The sequence below is a fragment of the Manacus candei genome, unplaced genomic scaffold (assembly GCF_025592945.1).
Source record: "Manacus candei isolate 608988 ecotype Guabito, Panama unplaced genomic scaffold, ASM2559294v1 h1tg000015l, whole genome shotgun sequence".
In the NCBI taxonomy this organism is placed as follows: Eukaryota; Metazoa; Chordata; class Aves; order Passeriformes; family Pipridae; genus Manacus; species Manacus candei.
This window is the reverse complement of record NW_026138063.1, coordinates 21,463,661-21,482,664: the sequence shown is the minus strand read 5'-3', so window position 1 is coordinate 21,482,664 and position 19,004 is coordinate 21,463,661. Positions and strand designations below refer to the sequence as shown.

Here is a 19,004-nt window from a genome sequence, read left to right as displayed (position 1 = left end):
AGCTGAGCAGGAAGGTTGGAGATGTTGGTCATGACAAGGACAGAACAAATGGAAACAGCTGGAAACAGTGATTTTGGTCTTTAAGATTTTTCTTTTTTAATATTCACGTAAAAAAAAAAACAAAAACAACAACGACCAACAAAACAAACAAGCCAAAAAATAAATCCAGCATGCAAAAAAATAAAAAAAAGCAGAAAAATCTAAGTTTATACTGAGAGTGGAGATAAAACCATGGAAAAGAATGTCAAGGTTTTTAAGATAGAACAGGATTTACCTCTGCAAAACTGAATTGTTCTCCTTTAAAAACAGATCCTTCAAACAAGCCCATGAGTAGTAGGAAAGGGAAGGTGAGCCCTGACATCCAGGAGGGATTTATCCCAGGTGGCAGGAGGGGCCAATGTCCAGCCTGAGAGGGACCAAGAGCTCTTCATCCAAGAGCTGGATGGAAGCTCTTCCCACCTCTCTCCAACCATGAGCTCCCAGGTGTTCCCTCCTCCTCCTGCTGACCTTCCCCAGGGGCAGCAGCTTCCCCCCTCCTGGACCTTGCTGGGATTTGCCTCTGGGATGGTGGCTGTGGGGACCTGGGGGTTGGGGACAGGGGATGGTCCTGGAGCAGGGATGGACATGGAGGTGGTGGACCCAGACTGTGCCCACTGGGAGCACAGCCTGCCCCCTGGCATCCCTGGCATCCCTGCCAGCCACCAGAGATGCCACCAGCCTGGTGGCAGCTTCACCCACCAAAGGCCCAGCTCTGGAGGGACGTTCAGCTCCACTCTGAACCCTCCAGAACATCAAACCAACACCAGCATGTCACCAAAACCATTGTGCCAGTGAACTCCTGCAGAGAACCGATAACAAGTGGTGCCAAAACCTCCTGCAGGTGCCCACCAAAGTGGCCACTTGGGAGGGTTTGGAGCCCTTTTTTCTCTCCAACTCATCCCTTTGCTCTGCTCATGGGCACTTGGCAGAGCTTTGTTAGGATGTGCTCTGGAGCCAGGTGACAGCACAAAGCTCTGCCCTCCCATCTCAGCTCTCACATCCCTTCCTCTGACCCCTTCAAAAATCAACTCCCTCTCTGATGGCTTGACTGGAAGAGGCAACATCCCACCAAGGAGTTAATCTTCACATCACTGGGGGAAGAATTAACACAAGCAAGTCCTGGTGTCGGTGTGGAGTTAAATATCTAATGCTCCCTGGGATTTCTGCTCCAAACGTAACTGTAATTAATTCTAAATGAGAAACTCTCCTGGCCTCATTAAAGATGACATCTGCAGGAACACTGGTCACACACAGAGGTTTGGAGCTGTTACAGCAAAGATCTGTTGTAGGAATAACAATGGATTATTCATATTCCCTGGAGAGATCAGAAGAAATAAATACACTTTGGTATCACGGGTTACAGCAAATGTCTAAGGAACATAAATCAGATTAAATCTCCCAGCAGATCAGTACAACCAGCAAAGCAAAGGTGTGACTGAGCAGGAACAGTCACCAGGGAGGAGAATTCCATGACTGTGGGGTCTGTTTGCATTGGGCACATCCAAAGGGACACGGCTGAATTTACTTCAAATACACAGCTATTATTAAAGGGGAATTTTCACTACTGGAATAACTGGGAAAGGGCACAAGGCACCGCTCCTGGATATCAGTTATACATAAAACAGGAGCAAAATGTTCTACTCTGAGAGCACCAGAAGGCAGTGTTTTGTTACAGACCTCCTCGTGGCAGGCAGTCCAATAAAACTGATGTCCAGGATGCAACCTCAGAGTAGAAAACACGACAGAAAACACAATCCTGTTCACAGACTGCTTTGGTTGCTGCACTTTTTGCTTCTGAAGTTACAAATACACGAGAGAGCACAAGCTGAGCCCAGAAGGTCTGCTAGACATAGTCGTGTTTGGAAGGGTAGGAGCGTCTTCCCTCCTCACTCCGAGGAGCTTCTTCATACCCTGGGCCCTTCCTGGTCTTTGGGTCGGGCTCATAGCCCTTGTAGGGCCCCGTTCTGTAGGAGATGTTCGGTCCTGATGCGTTGTAGGACACGGCTTTGTACCTGGAAGAGACACAAGAGGTGGCATCAGGCACTGGGGGGTCTGGGACCACCCAACCTGGCACCCTCTGTGCCTGTTTGCTGCTGGATTTTAGGCAACTTCATCATCACTTGGAGACACTCAGTGAGCTCAAAACCATCCACTCATGGACAGATTGCAAGTCCCTTTCCTGGTTTTTCATGAACTTATGATTCCTTTCTCATCAGTAATTCCTTGGCTGAGTGAAGACCCACGTACAAGAACCAGCTGTGTAGGCGTACAAAGTTCTCCCTGATGTGGCTGCCCCATCCCTGGAAGTGTTCCAGGCTGGGTTGGATGGGGTTTGGAACAACCTGGTCTGGTGGGAGGTGTCCCACACGGCAGGGAGTTGGAATTAGATGGTCTTTAAGGTTCCTTTCAACCCAAACCACTCTATGATTCTGCATAAATCACAGGGGTCACCTGATGCAATCCCCACCTTCTAATGATCTGCTGTGCACCTTGCAAATGAAGCTGCAATTAATGGGCCTGACTTCACCAGCACATTGCAAATTTTAGATTTTAAGGTCTCTCTCCTGTTCTATTTGTTTGCAAGTCACACAGTCAGAGAAGGCAAATGGTCTCTTTTGACCCAAAAAGGGCAAATAAATAAACATGTATTGGTGGAGTTGATGTAGTGCTCTGGGTTAATGGTGGGACTGGATGGTCTTTTCCAACCTAAATGATTCTGTGATTCCACCATCACAGTAACTGTTGTGATGGGGATCTCACAGACACGTCCTGGGCAGGTTGGGTGCTACCCCAACAGCCAAGGTTTCAGGCAGCACCTTCCCACGTGTCCCACAGCTCAGCTTACCGGGATTCCTCTGGAATGAGCCCTCTGCAAGCCAGGCACATCATGATGCCCCCCACGAGGGCCAGGCCGCCGGCCACCCAGCCCACAAAGAGGGCTGAGCCAAAGGTGTACCTGTGGGACAGAGACTGCTCAGGGCTGGGCAGGGGCCAGGCTGCTCCCCCAGAACACACCGAGCCTTGTCATCCTCCCCCAGCCCCGCAGGAGTGCCCAGAAGTCCCTCAGTGGGCTCCCCACCTCCTCCTTGAGCTGCAGGAGCAGAGACATCCCAGCCAACGTCTCCAGGGCAGGTAAGAGACTTTATCTCCCAAGGGACTGAATCTTCCCAGTCCTGTGACCATCCCAACGTCCTCCCAGATGGACCTTTCCTCTGGCTGCAGCCCTGAGGGAGATCCCCACTGTGGAGCCCCCTGAGCCAGCTGACCACCCACCTGTTCTGGACGTTCTGCATCCCCTGGTACATGTTGGTGGTGGACATCCAGAAGTTTGTGACCAGCATGTTGGCAAACACGGACACACCGGTGATGGCACACAGGCCTGGACAGGAGAGAGGGACACACTGAGACCCACACGGTTCAAAAGTCACCTGTGGCCTTGGGGAAGCACCTTCCAGCTCTAGAAAGCTGGGTGAGACACTGCTCTGTGTCCTTCAGCAACACAACACGTTACACTTTTCTGACAGGATTTCCTTGCATTTACAATTCCGACAGCAGGAATGCAATGTCACCCCCCACAATCCCAAATCATCCCAGCAGGAATCTTCCTCCTGATGTGTTTTCTCACAGAAAGTGAGTTTAACAAACAGATCATTTCAGCAGCTGAAAATACCCAGTGTTAAAGGTTTGTTTTACAGTGACAAACATGGACAAAAGGTTCCCTGCCAGGAATTATTTTTTTGAGTGGAAAACACGTTCTCTGCCCTGTGGAAGAAGAGATACATTTGATTCACAACCTGCTCATTGCCAGGTCTGGCAGCCCAGCCTCAAGAGGTGGGACCTTCTTCCATCCATGTGCACAAGGGCTCAGGGTGATGCCCAGCCCTGAGGAGCCTGGCAGGGATGCCAATCCCCTGTTTTCCTTAGCAGAGGGATTCATAGGACACTTGAACATGGAATCCCAGGATGGTTTAGATTGGAAGGAACCTTAAAGCTCCTCTCATTCCACCCCTTGCCATGGGCAGGGACACCTTTCACTGGACCAGGTTGTTCCAAGCCCTGTCCAACCTGGCCTGGGACACTGTGGAAGGAGGAACAAAACAAAACCAAGTGTCATGTGAGGATTTTTGGCCCAGATATGTGGACTCCAGATCTCCTGGGCTTTCAGAGTCCTATTTATCATTCCTACACCCACCAAGACCTTTGGGTCTTTCCCAAAACAATTCCTCACAGCACTGGGGAAATCTGAGCAAACCTTTAACACTTCTCCCCCTTGTTTGAGGAGGGAACAACCTCCAGCTTGCAGAGGTGTGACCAAGGGCCAGCTCCACCAGGCATGTGGGGGCCCAGCTCCTCACCAGCTGAGCCTGGGGACCTTGTTTGGAAATGGGTGAAGGCAACCAAGGGATGTCCCATCCCAGGAGCCGGTCACATCTTCAGAAACACGAGTGGGATTTTCTAATTGCCCAAATTCTCAACCCACTGACTCAAAGGAGTAAAACTGAGCAGCCTGGTCCACTGGAAGGTGTCCCTGCCCATGGCAAGGGTTTGGAATGAGATGGTCTTTAAGGTCCCTTCTGATCCAAACCATTCTGTGATTCTGAAGTGGCAGTTTTAACGTGCAAAATTAAAGCTGTTTTGCAGAATGTTGTTCCTCTTTCCAACTTGCAGTTATGAAATACCTTTAACTTGTGTTGTATGTCTCATGTCCCAGCAAAAGTTAAGTGTTGGGATTTTAAGGATTTTAAATAGGGGCATTCTCCTTCCATTCATTAGGATATGGATTTGATTTGATTACTATCTCAGAAAAAAAGAAAGTAGGAAAACCTGTAAGTGATGTGTTAAACATTTAAAATGAGGTAGTTGGGCAACACTGGGCATTCCTGCAGCCCTCCTGATAACCCAAGGTATTTAAAATTACAAGCTGAGCCATGAAACCCCTAAAATTATTCCTAAAATTATTACATATAAAGCCTGAAACTCATAAAAAATATGATACATAAATAAAGGATAAAATAGTACATGACAACAACACATATATAACAAATTAAGAGAGATGTTTTCCTTTCTATCTGTGGGGTTTTTTTCCAAGTCTTCCTTGTTCTGTTCATACAAACTTCTGGTTTCTGGGGTGTTTTTTTTTTACTAAGCAGAGGTAGAAACCACTTGACCCCAGGAGGCCGAGCTGGAGGACAGATGCCAATAACTCCGTGAGAGCACCAACGCTTTGGGTGGCTCCAGAGCAGCTGTGTGGAGACCTGGCCACCCTCAATTCCAGGCACGGGGAAAACGGGACACCACCCACTTACCAGCAACAATGAACATGATGCCAGAGGTCAGAGTCATGTTGGCTTTTGCAGAGTCCTCCATGGTCCCGATGCGGATGCACTTGAGGGCAAAGATGCAGACGAGGAGGCCGAGGATGCCCAGGACGATGCCCACGATCATGAGTGCCCTCACGGCCTGGAACATGGCTATGGAACAGAGGGAGACACAAGCAGTGACTGACAAGAGACTTGCCAGAGCCTGGGAGCATTTTAAAGGCTGGTTCTGTCTGAAAAGATAAGTTCTAAGGAAGAAAACCTCGGCAAACGGGCGCTGGGTTTACACTGGAGTGTTATCTCTGGAACGGGCTCTCTGCCCCAGCTTCCCAAGGAGTTTGATGGCTTAGACAGGATTTTTTATGACTGTTCATCAGTCATGGTTCATTCAGCTGAAATTCATGGAGAAGAGTTAGTGGGGAGCTGGGAGAAGCACGAATTGTTTCATTACTAAATTGACTAAGAAAACACTCTTATTTTTAATCCCTGAGCAGCAAGGAAAGCAGACAGCTCCACCCAGCTCTCCATGATACTTCCAGCTACTGCATGGCTCCAAATGCAGTTCTGGATGTTCCTGATCCACAGGAAAGCACATGGCACAGGAGAAGAGGAAAATCATCTTGACAAACATTACACACCAACAAAACTTTGGCCACGACCTCCCTCCCCACATCCCTTCCATGGTGATTTGTAACAGTCCTGTATAAAACTGTCCATGTTCATTAATACAGCACACAAATGCCCCCAGCCTGAGTTTGTCCAGCAGCCTGCCATGAGGTGGGAATGCTTGTTTGGAGGCAGGCTGGGATGCTGGTGGGTCATTCCTGAGGGAGCTGAGGGCTGAAGGCAACAAAACCCCTCAAGACTCCCTAGAAAAATAAAGGAGAGATCAAAGAGAAACTTGCACCTTTAAAAACAGAGAAGTGGAGGGGGAAAGGGGATGTGAATACCAAGGTGATTCTCTAATAAGGTGGCACACATCCCATCTTTCCTGCAATCCAGAGCTGGCCCCAGACACTTCTCCCCCTGCTCTCCCGGGCACAGACAGGGAGGCGGCGGCGCTGGGAGGGGGGGCCAAAAGCATTTCAAGGGCTGTTGGGGTTTGGCCGGGACACTTTGCAGCCTCCTTTTGCCCTCCCACGAGCTCTCCCAGCCCTGGGCTTGGCTCTGATGCTCCCCAGGCGTGACTGTCCCTCTCCAGGGAAGGTGACTGGGCTCGTAGTGGGGTGAGAAGGGCAAGGAGAGTGTTCTGCAGCCCCGGGGACTTCCCTCAGCCTGGCTGTCACCCCAGCAGGCCAGGGTGCCCAGGGAGCACAGAGCGGACTCTGCTGGCTTCACACAGGGTGGGCAGGAGGGCAAGGGTGGGTGGTGGCGTGCTGTGAGGCACCAGCACCCCGAGCAGCAGCACTGGCACCGTGGGCTCACAGAAACAGGCACCCTGCCACCCACAAGCTGGGAACACACCACCGGCAGTCCCACCGGGGCTGCCTCTTATGACTCAATTTGCCCTTATCAGCCGATAACAAGTGCTAACGAGCCGGGGATTTTCAATCTGCCATTCATCAGCCCCCAGGTGCGAGCTCATTAGCTGTTCTCCAGCGGAGAACAAGGAGCTGCGGATACGCCTTATCAGCCCTCAAAGGTTGTTCCGCAGCACCTGATGGGAAGCACAAAGCTGCAAAGAGAAGAAAAGCTCCATCTCATTTGTCTTTACAACCACCGAAGTTCCTTTGCAAGTGCCTTTGTTTCAGGGCAGGCAGGAGAGGCTGATAATCCAGACACCGGGGATCCTGAAGGGGCTCCTCGGCCCTAACACGGTCCTTCATTCCTGGGTGTTTCCTACAGACCTTGTGGTTCTGTGGTGTTATCATGAGGTGTTTGCAACTCATCAAGAAGGGACCCTAAGCCAAGATCTGACAGAGAGCTTGTTGGTCCCCAGGAGATGTGTTCCTGGTGTGTCCATGGAATGACACAAGAGGCCAGGCAGCCGAGGATGTTGCACTTTTGCTGGAGCACCGAAGTCCAAGTTGGTGACTCTCCATAGAAAAGGAGCTGTTGGGAAGGGGAGGGAGTGGAACACAGAGGAAAAAATGCCAATTGGCCATTCCTGTCTCCATGAGAGTGACTTAGGCACCATCTCCACAAAGGGATGGGAAGGAGTAGAAAGTTGTCCCATGCCGTGAAGGACTCTTCACTTGGCTCCTGGGACTGGAAGCCCTTTGGAAAGTGAGCACTGAGGCTTCAAGTGTGTTTCCACCAAAAGTCCTCTGAACAGAGGTGAATGACCTCCCACAGCAGGGAGTGGAAGGGTTTAGACAAACAAAATAGGAGAGTAAGGGAAAAAAATTGCCTGAGGAGCAAAGAGCCCTGGAGTTTAGGGAAAGCACAGAAACCACTGGGGTTTGGGATAAACTTTTTGCATGAGGGGGGAGAACTTGGCTCCATATCTGCCCACCTGATTTCTGTACAAAGGGGTGGTGTCCCACAACCAGGGAATAGCAAAAATTCAAGTTTCTTCACCAAAATAAATGCCAGTGATCTGAAAGCACAGTTTGCATCCCTGTGTTTTCCAGATGTAAGGGAAACCAAAGAGTCCTCTTTCTCCCCAGAGTAGTGAGAGGTGAGGAAGTAAAACAACTTTAAGTCATTTAAGGTAAAAATCACCTGCGTTTCTGTTGCTGATACAAAATTTGGGGAAAAAAATGGAAATCTGACTTTGTGACAAATGATTGATGGGATATAGAAAGTTTAGGGAAAAAAAATACAGTCTTTAAGTTAACCCAATTCAAACAGGGGCATTCTTTGCTTATGTTTTAAGGTATTCATCAATTAAATGGACACATAAAGATCCAAACTGACAGAATATCTCTAAGACACAACAGATATTGCCTGTGATATTGCTTTGCATATTTGCCATATTACCTAAAAATAATTTAAAATGTAAAATCTGGATTAAGATAAATTGACACCAAAAGGATGGTTGCCATTGTCTCACTGCTCTTTGAAAACCAATCACCTGCACACAGCATTCTAAATATATATAAAGTGACAACATTCATATATATATAGTTTGATAAATATATTTGTTATTCCTTAAAACAAATGGTGCCATAGGAAAAGGGACTCTAAATATCAGGTTTGCTCCTCCAAATGGAAGAGAAGTGGCCTGAGCAATCCTGAAGAAAACCAGAGACACATTTACCCCATCTCAGCCCTCAGAAAGCAAACCCTGGTCCTCAGCAAAGCTTCCCAGAGAGAGGCCAGGTCGGCATCCCTGAGGATACAGGGCTGGAGCCCACATCCACTCAGAAGGCCTGTGGGCAGCAGTCATTGCTGGGACCTGTTTGCAGTTGGGCACCACAGACACTCCCAGGGCACATTTCCTGCTGGCTGGCACCAGAGCTCCCAGGCTGGCACCAGAGCTCCCAGGCTGGCACCAGAGCTCCCAGGCTGGCTGCCCCTCTCCCATGGGCCAGGAGCACTGGAATACCCTCCCGTGCAGTGGGAAGGCAAAATCAGCTCTTTTGGTAAAATTGGCAAGCAAACAGGAAAATAACACACCCCCCCTGCAATCAATTCTGCAGCACCAACCCTGCCCAGGTAATGTGGAGTGACCCAACATGCCTTCCCCCGCTCCTCACCCTTCCTGCTCGCGGGTGGATTTCTCCAATTCCAGTTTTCCCTTTGGAAAAACCAATCCTTTTCATTATTCTCTGCCAACACACAGTTCCACACAGCTGTTTTCCTGGGGTTCCCATTCAAAGGGACAATCCCTGGGGGTTTTAACACCCTCTCTTCCCTCACATCACCGGAGCAGGGCTGATTTATGCCTGAACTTGTGATGCTCAGCCAGAAATCACCCCCCGGGTTGCTCCAAGTTTCTCCAAGGTGTAACTTCCACTGAGTAAAAGTATCATTTTGGCAATAAATAAACACACATTTTTACGCTGAGTGGCCTGGAAACGTTATTCCTCCCAGAGGAATAACTCCTTTGGGAAGCTCCTACTGCTTCATTTTTGGATGAGAACGGCGCAGAGCTCCAGGAAGAGCTCCCGGGTCAAACCTGGAGCGTGTTCAGCCCTACCTGGCAGGCCGAGGATGGTGAAGTAGGGCCGGCACTCGGTGAAGCCGGAGCTCTGCCTCACGCAGCTCCTCCACAGCCCCTGGTACTGGAAGACGGCGGTGACGGGGTTGTCGTACAGGTCCTGGGTGCTCCACGTGTCCGTGGCCGTGGCCACGATGGTCCCCGCGACGCCCAGCGAGGCCACCAGGAAGCCCATGACCTGGCACAGGGTGGTGGACATGGTGTGTCCCCGGCAGAGCAGCGAGATGCCCGGGGGAGCAGCAGCACTAATGGGAGCAGCCGGGTCCTCTCCCCGAGCCACGGGAACGCGGCCGCTCTTATCAGATGCTTTCCGTGGAGCGCTGTTTGCTCAAAGTGTTTTTGCAAGATAGTCCAGTTTCACTCTGGCTGGGGAGGAGGTTTGTGCTGGCAGGGCTGCAGATATGAGCTTTTGTCCTTCAGAGTGCTTGTCCTTCCCCCTTGGAGCAGCCACGCTCTGCCGAGCGTTGAGTAACCCACTTGGGGCCTGTGCCGGCCCCAAATCGAAACCCTGCGCTGCCCCTCGGGCTCCTCCTGCCTTCCTGGCACAGGGAAGGACCTTGTTCCCAGGGGAATTCAGCCCAGGCCGCCCTCTGCTTATGCCACCAGCCCAATACGGGGGATCTCGATACCCCAGCACCCACGGAGGTGTCCCCACAAGAGGCACGATGACGACCGGGGACACCAACGACGACAACCAGGGACACCAGTGGTGGCTCTGGGAGAGGGTGTGGGGCCACCAGCCCAGCCCAAGGACGTGGCTGCTCCCTGCAGGCCCCTGGAGCATCGCTGAGGTTGTGTGGGATGCTGATCATGGCACAACCCAAGGCACCAAGAGGCCAGCAAAGCTCCTCCAGCCCAGCTCTCCACCCGCCCACATCCCAGCAGCCAACACGTGGCCCCACTGAAACCCTCAGGGGAGGAAGGAGAGCACAGGGACCATTGGGAAATGGCCTTTTTGGGGTGCTTGTCTGTACTGACTGGAAGGATGGTCCTGGAAAAGGGGTGGGGATATAAAAAACAGGAAATTCATTTCCTCTGCACGGGGGAGAAGTGCTGGGTTTAGAGGAGCCATATAAACCCACCCTGCCACTGCCAGCAGAGCACAGTGAGCTACAAGGACCTTCCAGACTTCACACTCATCCCTCCCCGTCTCATACTCCTCTCCACTGATTGCCTTCAGCTCTGACCTAGAAACAAATTGCCACTTTAAGCAGTCCTGGTCCCCCTCCCTGCCCCAGGCACCATCAGCACGTGTGGGAGCTACGAGGAAGAGAGGCTGTTTCTGTGCATGGAGGAGTTACAACGGGGTTACCACCCCTTGGATTTCACTTCTGCCTCCTGGAGAACTCCCTCCCAGGGCACCCCTTTGGCTCGTGGGGCTGTGCAAGCTGGTGGGCAGCACACAGAGATGTGCTGGGCTCTGCTGGGGCAGCCAGAGCACCATTCCATGGCTGGTGGCCACAAGTCACGGCCACCACCGGCCCAGGCACGAGATGTCTTTGCTTCCAGTAGTTTTATTCAAATTTCCTAATTTTCACCGACTTTGGCAAGTTTATGTCAGAGGAAGGGCTGGCTCTGCCATGTGCCAAGTTGCCAGCAAAACTAATAAGGTGAACAAAACTCACAGCAGGGAGCCCTTGAGAACCAGAGGGGGTAGGAACTGCTTATCCTCTGTGAGGGAGAGGGCATGGGCTAACATTGCTCACCTTGGATGAGAACATTGCTCATCTTTGTGATAAACCAAGGCTGGGAAGGACCTAGAAGCTGGGGGGACAACTAGGGATGGGGAGGACCTGGAAGCCAGGAAAACAAGAAGGGGTGCATCCTGAGTGTGCAACATTGCCCAGAGAAATGAACCCAGGGACTGGTGACAGCTCAAAATAACCCCAGGGGAGAAAAAAGCAAAGGAGAGGGGGAGAATTAAAATTTTTTTCAGAGCCACCAGTCCTTCCTCAAACCCTTCCTGCTGATTTCAGCTGGAAGAAGCTGGAGCAGCTCTTTAAGCCCACCTTTTCTTCTCCTCCTCCACCATTTCTCATCCCAAGCTCTGTTGCTCCCCCAAGACACCTCTTGGAAAGAGGGACATCCCTGGATGTGCCCTGAGCCAGGGTCTGCCACCCAATCTGTCACCTCACACACCTTTTCTTGGGGACAGAATTTCCTCCTGTTGATGTGAGATGCTGCTTCTCCTCCATACTCTTACTCAGGGGCACCTAAACCCCAGAGCAACCCAAAAATATCACCAACAGCCTCCAGGAAAGCCCAGGTGGATGAGTCTGGCTTGGATTTTGAGGGCCAGATTGAATCATGTCTCCAAAGAAGATAAACCAGCTCAGGGTTGTGTGTTTCCCACTGAAGCCTCATGTTTGCTCCCCCAAAAATGGAGCTGAAGAAGCAATTTTGGTGATGATGCTCGTGCTGCAGCCCTGAGCTAAGAGCCAGACAAACACCCAGCCACGCCCAGCTCTCCACGTGGTGTCATCTTGGAAGAGTTATTGTGGTTGGGGGGGTTCTGTTTGCTCATCCCTAAAAATATTGGCTAAGGTGTTATCCAGCCATCCCAGCATTTGCTCTTTCTTACTCTCTAATCAGCATCACACTTGGAAACAGTGGGAAGTCAAAGCTCCCTCAGTGGTTGGTTGAAGCAAAGTTCTGGAGAAAAAACCTACACTTGTTTCCATCCCACCCCTTCCCCAGCACATTTCCTCTGCCCCTCTCAGATAATTCTGATTTTAAGCTTATTTTTAAAGGTTGTTTCTGAACCACACAGGGAAAAATACGTTTCCCTTTGCAAAAACTCATCATCCCATTTCCACAGATAACAGAAGGTCACCTGGGAGTTTTACCTGGGCTGTTGGCTCAGAGCACACCCAAAGAGGTGGTTGGGTGCTAGGAAAGCTGTAGGACAAGTCTGAGCATCTTTAGCACCACCTGGTGCTCCTCTCCAGCCACCTGTGGGAGATGTCCACAGCCAGGAGTGGCTGAAGGATGGATTGCTCTCCAGCTTGCTGGTTGAAAGCTTGGGCCAGAGGGTTTCCCATGTCCCGTGGAAACGCTGGGAAGGAGCTCGGTGAGGACACAGCTCTTGCCAAGGCCAAGCTCCCTCTCCAAGGAGCAGAGAACGGGGCTCCTGTGACTACTGGGACATCTCCAGTGGTTTACCCAAACCAGGGGAAGGAAGGGGGCTTTGTGCCCAGTCCCCTCTGCCCCCTTTCTCTCAGCTCCCCCTTGTTTTATCTGCCCAGGCGTCGGCTCTCCGTTATCTCCGACCGTTCCGGGCCCATGGCAACCCCGCAATGTTATCGCTGCCTCTCCCACAAAAACCACCTACAGCTCATGTTTGCTTTCAAATTTGCAAATAGAACTCACACCCTGCCAGTTGTTCACACCGTTCCAGCTTGTCCAGACCCAGCCAAGGCAAACCCACCCTTCTCCCCCTGCCCTCCGCTGCTGTGACAACCGCGGGCTCCAGGAGCGTGTGCTCCACCAGGAGAAGGGCTGAACGGCCCTTCTGGAACTCAGTGGGGAAAAGGGGTCATGGAAGGACCCCATCCCAGCTCAGATCCACCCCACTGGTGTTCAGATGGTCCAGAGGGTCCTTTGAGGTGGCCCATGAAGCTGCCTATGAGCTGTATCCCAGCCCCACATCTCCACAGCCCCTTGGATTTCCCTTGCCTTGCTCCTCTTCCAGCCCTTATCCCAGATCCTTTAGAACACTTTTAACCTGTCTCTCACCTTTGCATGGTGTGATGGCACAAAACAGTAAGAATGTGACACAAGCACCCAGCTCACTGCCACCTCTTCCCACCCCACATGTCACTGGGGGTTGGGGTGCCCCAGACCCCTCCAAGGGTCCCCCATTGGCTCTTCCCCCATCCCTGCACCTCCTTCAGCTCCTGCTGGGAGTACAAACCCCCCCCCCCAGCCCCACGGGTGCCCTTGGTGGGTTTATGGCAAGTCTCCAGCCCACCTGGGCCACCTAAATCCTTCTGTGCACAAAACTGGGTCTCCCAAGGCTTCAAGAAGGTTACAGGAGTTACCTGCAGATATTTCGAAATTCGACTGGGTTAAGGGATTTTAAGCAGCAAAAAGAACGTGGAAGAGACTTTCCCATGGCCACCACCAGTGGAGGTTTATGACAGGTCATCAGCAGCCCCCATCCTCACAAACTTTGGGCATGAAAGAGTTCCAGGGAGCAGAGATGCTGTTCCTTGGCTGTCTCCAAAAGCAAGGGTTTTGCCACAAAATGTGTGTTGGCTGTAGGAACTCAAAGAGAACCTTGTCAGAACATGGATACAGAAGGAAGGAAATGCAGAGAAGCCAATGTTAATAATTCCTAGACAGGAATTCTCCTAGGGAAGATCTCTGCACCTCTGCCACCCTTTCTCACCAGCCAGCTGAGAGCAGCTGTGTCACAGAGAAGTCATGCTTACATTCCCAGGGATTGGTTTCACTCTGACCCCTCTAACATGGACATTTTTACTGGTTGGAGAAGTTTACCAGGCTGCTCTCAGGCTTTCAAAGCTTGCTGTTGGAAAAGCAAAAATATTCCTCTGTTTCAAGCCCCCAGAGCTTTGTTGCCTCAGCCCTTCTGGAAGGGTCGAAAGGGAATAAATTGTCTCCTCAGAAATGGCTGGAGCAGGTTCACTGAGCTGGGAGAAGGACACCAAGAACAAACAGGAAAATCACTGCCCTTGTTCCTGCAGTTTAGCAAACTTGGAAGCAACTGGAAAAATGCTCCTTTTAGCAGAAGGTGCCTCTTGATTTCCTCATGAGGTGAAGTTCCCAGCCTTGCCCGAGCTCAGCTATTGCTATTTGTGCCTTTTTTGTGTGTTCTAATTCCCTCTGTGTCCTCCAGACCCTCCCACACCAAACCAGCAGCAAAAAACAACATGAGAAAGCCAAATCAGAGCAAGCAGGTTGAGTTCTCAAGTGACATATTCCACCAGAGACTGACTGTTTATAACTGAGCAGCAAAGAACCCGGGTTATTTCTCATTTTCATCTATTATCTTGATTTTTCCTCCATCTATTTGAAATTAAAATTCCCAACCAAATTGAAGATAGATGATGGGCAAGACAGGTTTAATCTTTGCTAGGGGAGCGAGGGATTGAGGCAAAAAAACCCTTGGAAAGCAAAACTTCCTCGATGTGCTCAGGTCACCTCACTGCTTGTGAGAGTCCTATTATTTTTATTCACTCTGGCACTATTGTTCCCAATATAAATTGCCATTGTCAGAATAATAAATAGGGGTTTATAATGGAAATGCTGACAAACCATTAACCACGGGGTGGGTAGAGAGGGGGGTTTAATGGCGAGCGAGGTGAAAATAAACATGGGGAGCATGCTCTTAAATAATATCTTAAATTAATAATTTGATTTTTTAGCCTCATTTCCCCCACACTCTGGTTGGGATAAAGTTGCCCTTTGCTGGTGGTGGGTGGGAAGAAACGCCTTTAGGAGCAGATGGATCTGGGAGATGGAGCCAATCCATAAAACACAGCAATGGGGAGAGTGGGTTTGTGGCTCCTCCAGAGACTGGGAAGTGTCAGCCAATCTATAACAGGAGGGGGAAACGGGAGCAGGGAGGGGGGGACTTCTGAAGAATTCATTAAAAAGAAAGGAAAAAATTCCACCTCATTTTGTAGGGCAGAGCTGATAACACCGGTCACAAAAAGCACATAAATATTCATATTCCCAGAGATCCCCCACAGCCCTGAGGGTGGAGATGGCAAATTTGGGGGGTTCAGGCACCCACCTACCTTTATATTCAGATTTATTTTAAATTTCTTTCTTGGGGTCTTTTACATTTCTTTTTTGGGGTCTTTTAAATTTCTTTCTTGGGGTCTTTCAAACCCCTTTTTCATGGGTGGCAGCAGAAACCCGGCAAACCCAGCTGGGAATTCCACCAGAAGGTGATGGTTTCCCTGGAAATCCTGATATTTAGGATAGGATGCTCATTTCTGTCATGGCTGGGAGGGATCCACAGAGCTTGTGGGATGGAGGTGAGGAATCCCAGACTCACTGAATCACAGATTCATGGAATCACAGGTTGGAAAGGACCTCAAAGACCATCTAATTCCAGCCCCCTGCCACGGGCAGGGACACGAACAGACTGAACTCCCACAGCCTGTCTCAAAGCAGGAAAATCCTGCTCCTGCAGGAAATCCACCCCCCCAACATTTCCATTTTAGAAAACTAACACCCACCCTACAGACACCAGTCTGCAGGTTTGGGAATTGCCAAAAAAATCCCTTTTTTTTCTTTTTTGCTGTAACGCTGAGCTTAGCGACAAAGATATTTGGAAAGAACAAAACCCCCCAAATCTCAACTAGTCTGGTTTCTTCAAAGATTAAAGCAGTTCCCAGAGCTGAACACTTGAAAAGTTTAATTGCTTCTTCCATGGAGTCACATTTTTTTGTCATTTTAAGCTTTTAGAGCAGCAGAATTGAGGCAGTTCTGCGGCGTGTTGTGGGTGTATCTGTGTGTGGGGAGGATTTGGGTTTTTACACTTCAATTTATTCTTCATGTGGCAACTTTAATCTCTTTATAGAACCATAAAGGTTGGAAAAGTCCTCTGAGACCATCAAGTCCAACCATTAAACGAGTAATTAGTTGCTGGAGTCAAGTTTTACCGACCTGTCCTGCCCTTTGCTCCGTGAGTTTTCCCTCGGGGAAGCTGCTCAGCTTTGCTGACTGTGATGGAACACAAGCCCTGCACAAACACCCTGCTTTGGATGTCCAGGCAGGATCAGGCTCGTTTCCTTCTAGGAAAACACGTCCCTGGCACCTGCTCTGGGATGTTGCAGCACATCCAACACCAGACAGCAGCTCTTCCCTCCATCCTCGCTGTGTCAAAGCACAGAGGCCAGATGGGTGTAACAGCCTAAGTGCCTTTTTTCTCACTGTATTAAGGCAAGAAAAAACCCCAGATAATCCTGTTGTAACCTAATTGTTTGCACCCCGAGATACTCCGGGCACAACCGGCCCGGGAATGATTCCCGTGGAAGAAGAAAACTGGAACCAAAGGAGAATTAGGGGGAAATCCAGCCTGGTGGTGTTAGCCCATCCCGAAATACTGTGAGCCAAACTGTGACATATCCTCTTAGGAAAGGATCTGCTCCAATGACAAGAATATTAGTGGCTTCTGGGAGGAAGCCACACAGCTGGAATTCTACAGGAGGAATTGACCCCACGGCGCAGGGGATCAGTTGCCCCACGGAGCAGCTCTGGACAAACCTCAGGAACACGATCCAGAATCAGCTGGGGTGAGTTTTGCTGATCCTCCCCACTCTGGTTAGGACAGAGTTGCTTGGCCACAGAAGGGGGCTTGGCTGGAGGTCTCTCCAAGGGACCTGTTACCCAAACCGGGGGAGCACCCCAGATCCCTTCTGGTTGGAATTCGGGGTTCCCGCTCTGCACTGAAAACCACCCATCACAGCCACTCCCACGGAGCTGCTGGCAGGTGCCCCCCACCCCCTGCCCTGTGAGCCAGCGGGCCCTACCTGGCAGCCCCAGGATGGTGAAGTACCCTCGGCATTCCGTGAATCCGGAGCTCTCCCGCACGCACGTGCGCCACAGGCCCTGGTAGTTGAACACGGCGGTCACCGGGTTGTTGTACAGGTCCTGGGTGCTCCACTGGTCCATGCAGGTGGATGCGATGATGCCCCCGATGCCCAGGGCAGACACCACGAAGCCCATGGACTGGCAGATGGTGACGGACATGGTGCCAGGCGAGCAGGAGCCTCCCCGAGCCGGGTGTGGGGCAGGCAGCCAGGGCACGGGGCACTTTTAGCTGGAGGCAGCGCCTACGTCACGGATGGAGTCAGGAGAGGCCTGGTTGGCACCACACGAACCTCCCCTTCCCTTTATCTGTTTCTGGTGAGATAATTTTCCCTCGCCCGGTACCGAGAGCCGTTTGTTCCGTGAACGCCTCGCTCTCTGTTTACCTTCTCCCTCCAGGCAGAGGTGCAGCCAGCACAGGTCCCACGGGGACCAGCAGATCCCTCTGGAACAGCCAGCGGAGAGATCCCACAGGAGCGACTCTGAGCTCCGGGAGAACAAGCACAGAGGTGCCTAAAATGGATGAAACAGATAAAAATTATGGAGAGCCTAATCCTTCCCTGGCAAGGATGATGCTTTTGAGCCAAGGGGAGAGGTTTAGGTTGGATATTAGGGAAAAATTCTTCATGGAAAGGGTTTACTGAATCCCAGAACTTTCTGAGTTGGAAGGGACCCACAAGGATCATCAAAGTCCAACTCTTAAGTGAATGGCTCACCCAGGGATTGAACCAGCCCTGGCACAGCTGCCCAGGGCAGTGGTGGAGTCCCCATCCCTGGAGGGATTTAAAAGCCCTGTGGATGTGGCACTTGGGGACATGGGTTAGTGGTGGCCTTGGCAGTGCTGGTTCAGACTCGATGGTCTCAGAGGGCTTTTCCAGCCTGGCTGATTCCATGATTTGTTACTGTGCCTCTGTCTGGGGCTGTTTGCTCTGTTTGCTCCACCAAAACACTTGTGTGTAAAGGAGGGAGTCCCACAGCAAAGGGCAGGCCCTGGGGTTGGGGTGGACCTTGCTGAGGGAGGGCAGGCTGGGAGCACGTGGGACAGGCAGCAGCTGCTGAGGAGGGAATGGGGAAACCTGCAGTTTGCTGGGGGAGCACCAAGGGTAAATAAATAAACAGGAGAAGCTGGATATCCTCATTCACTTTAAACCCCTCATCCAGATATGAATTGGGATTTGTTTAGATGGACAAAAAAACAGGGCAAGAAAAGAATGACTTTTCTGCTCCATCTCTCAAAACCTCCTTCCTTGCCCAGTTTCCTGCTGGTACGGAAAGGGGGATGTGCAGGAGAGCTGCTCCCCATGGGAGGGAGGGGATGACAAGCCCTGTTTCAGCAGTGCCAGACTCACACCCGGCACGTGGAGGCTTCCAGAAGGGACCTTCAGAAGAAGTGGAGCTCAGTGGGGTGACATTCAGGTGGTGGAAGTGGAAAGTCATCAGGGAGCACGAAGAGGTGGCCACTGTCATCTGGCTACACTCACCCTTGCTCAAGGGTCTCTCCCAGATGCTCAGTCTGAAGTGTCTCCAGGACTTCCCTGTGAAGCTCCTTCTGAAGAAGATCCAGCCTTTTGTGGGAACACCGTGATTGGCTCCTAGAGATTATTTTGGCTCTGCATCTTTTGGGGAGAACCAAGCTGGAAGGGACCTTGGGAAGTCATCCAGTCTGTTCCCACACCCCAAGCAGAGCAACGCTGTTCCTGAAGCTCTGAGCAGTCATCAGAGAGTATCCATGAGGGAGACGTCACTCTCACTTCAGATTATTTGTCCCAGAGTCTCAATTATCAATTCTGAAAATGTTCTGCCTAATACTGAAGTTTGTTACACATCACTCATGAAATTAGTGCCCAAAATTAAACACCAACCAGGGAAAAGACAACTGCACGCGTGTCACCAACAGTCCCCAGGTTCAAACGTAACATTACCCCATTCTCCTCATTTTCCCCAAAAGAACAGTGTTGGTGATTCATGCGCTTTCCTAA

General features: G+C 50.9%; 1 protein-coding gene across 2 annotated transcripts; it reads right to left on the bottom strand.

Moving 5' to 3' along the window:
• Nucleotides 1–1,594: 1,594 nt before the first annotated feature.
• CLDN18 (claudin 18) lies at nt 1,595–17,187 on the bottom strand. Of its 2 annotated transcripts, none has more exons than XM_051781815.1 (5): nt 16,968–17,187; nt 5,346–5,510; nt 3,313–3,418; nt 2,885–2,995; nt 1,595–2,051 (listed from the first exon to the last, which is right to left on the bottom strand). In XM_051781815.1, exons 1-5 carry the CDS (start codon nt 17,185–17,187, stop codon nt 1,883–1,885), a joined length of 771 nt encoding a protein of 256 aa, XP_051637775.1. In that variant the 3' UTR covers nt 1,595–1,882. The 2 variants fall into 2 exon arrangements, with proteins under 2 accessions (XP_051637775.1, XP_051637774.1); XM_051781814.1 differs by lacking the exon at nt 16,968–17,187 and adding an exon at nt 9,442–9,661.
• Nucleotides 17,188–19,004: the final 1,817 nt, after the last annotated feature.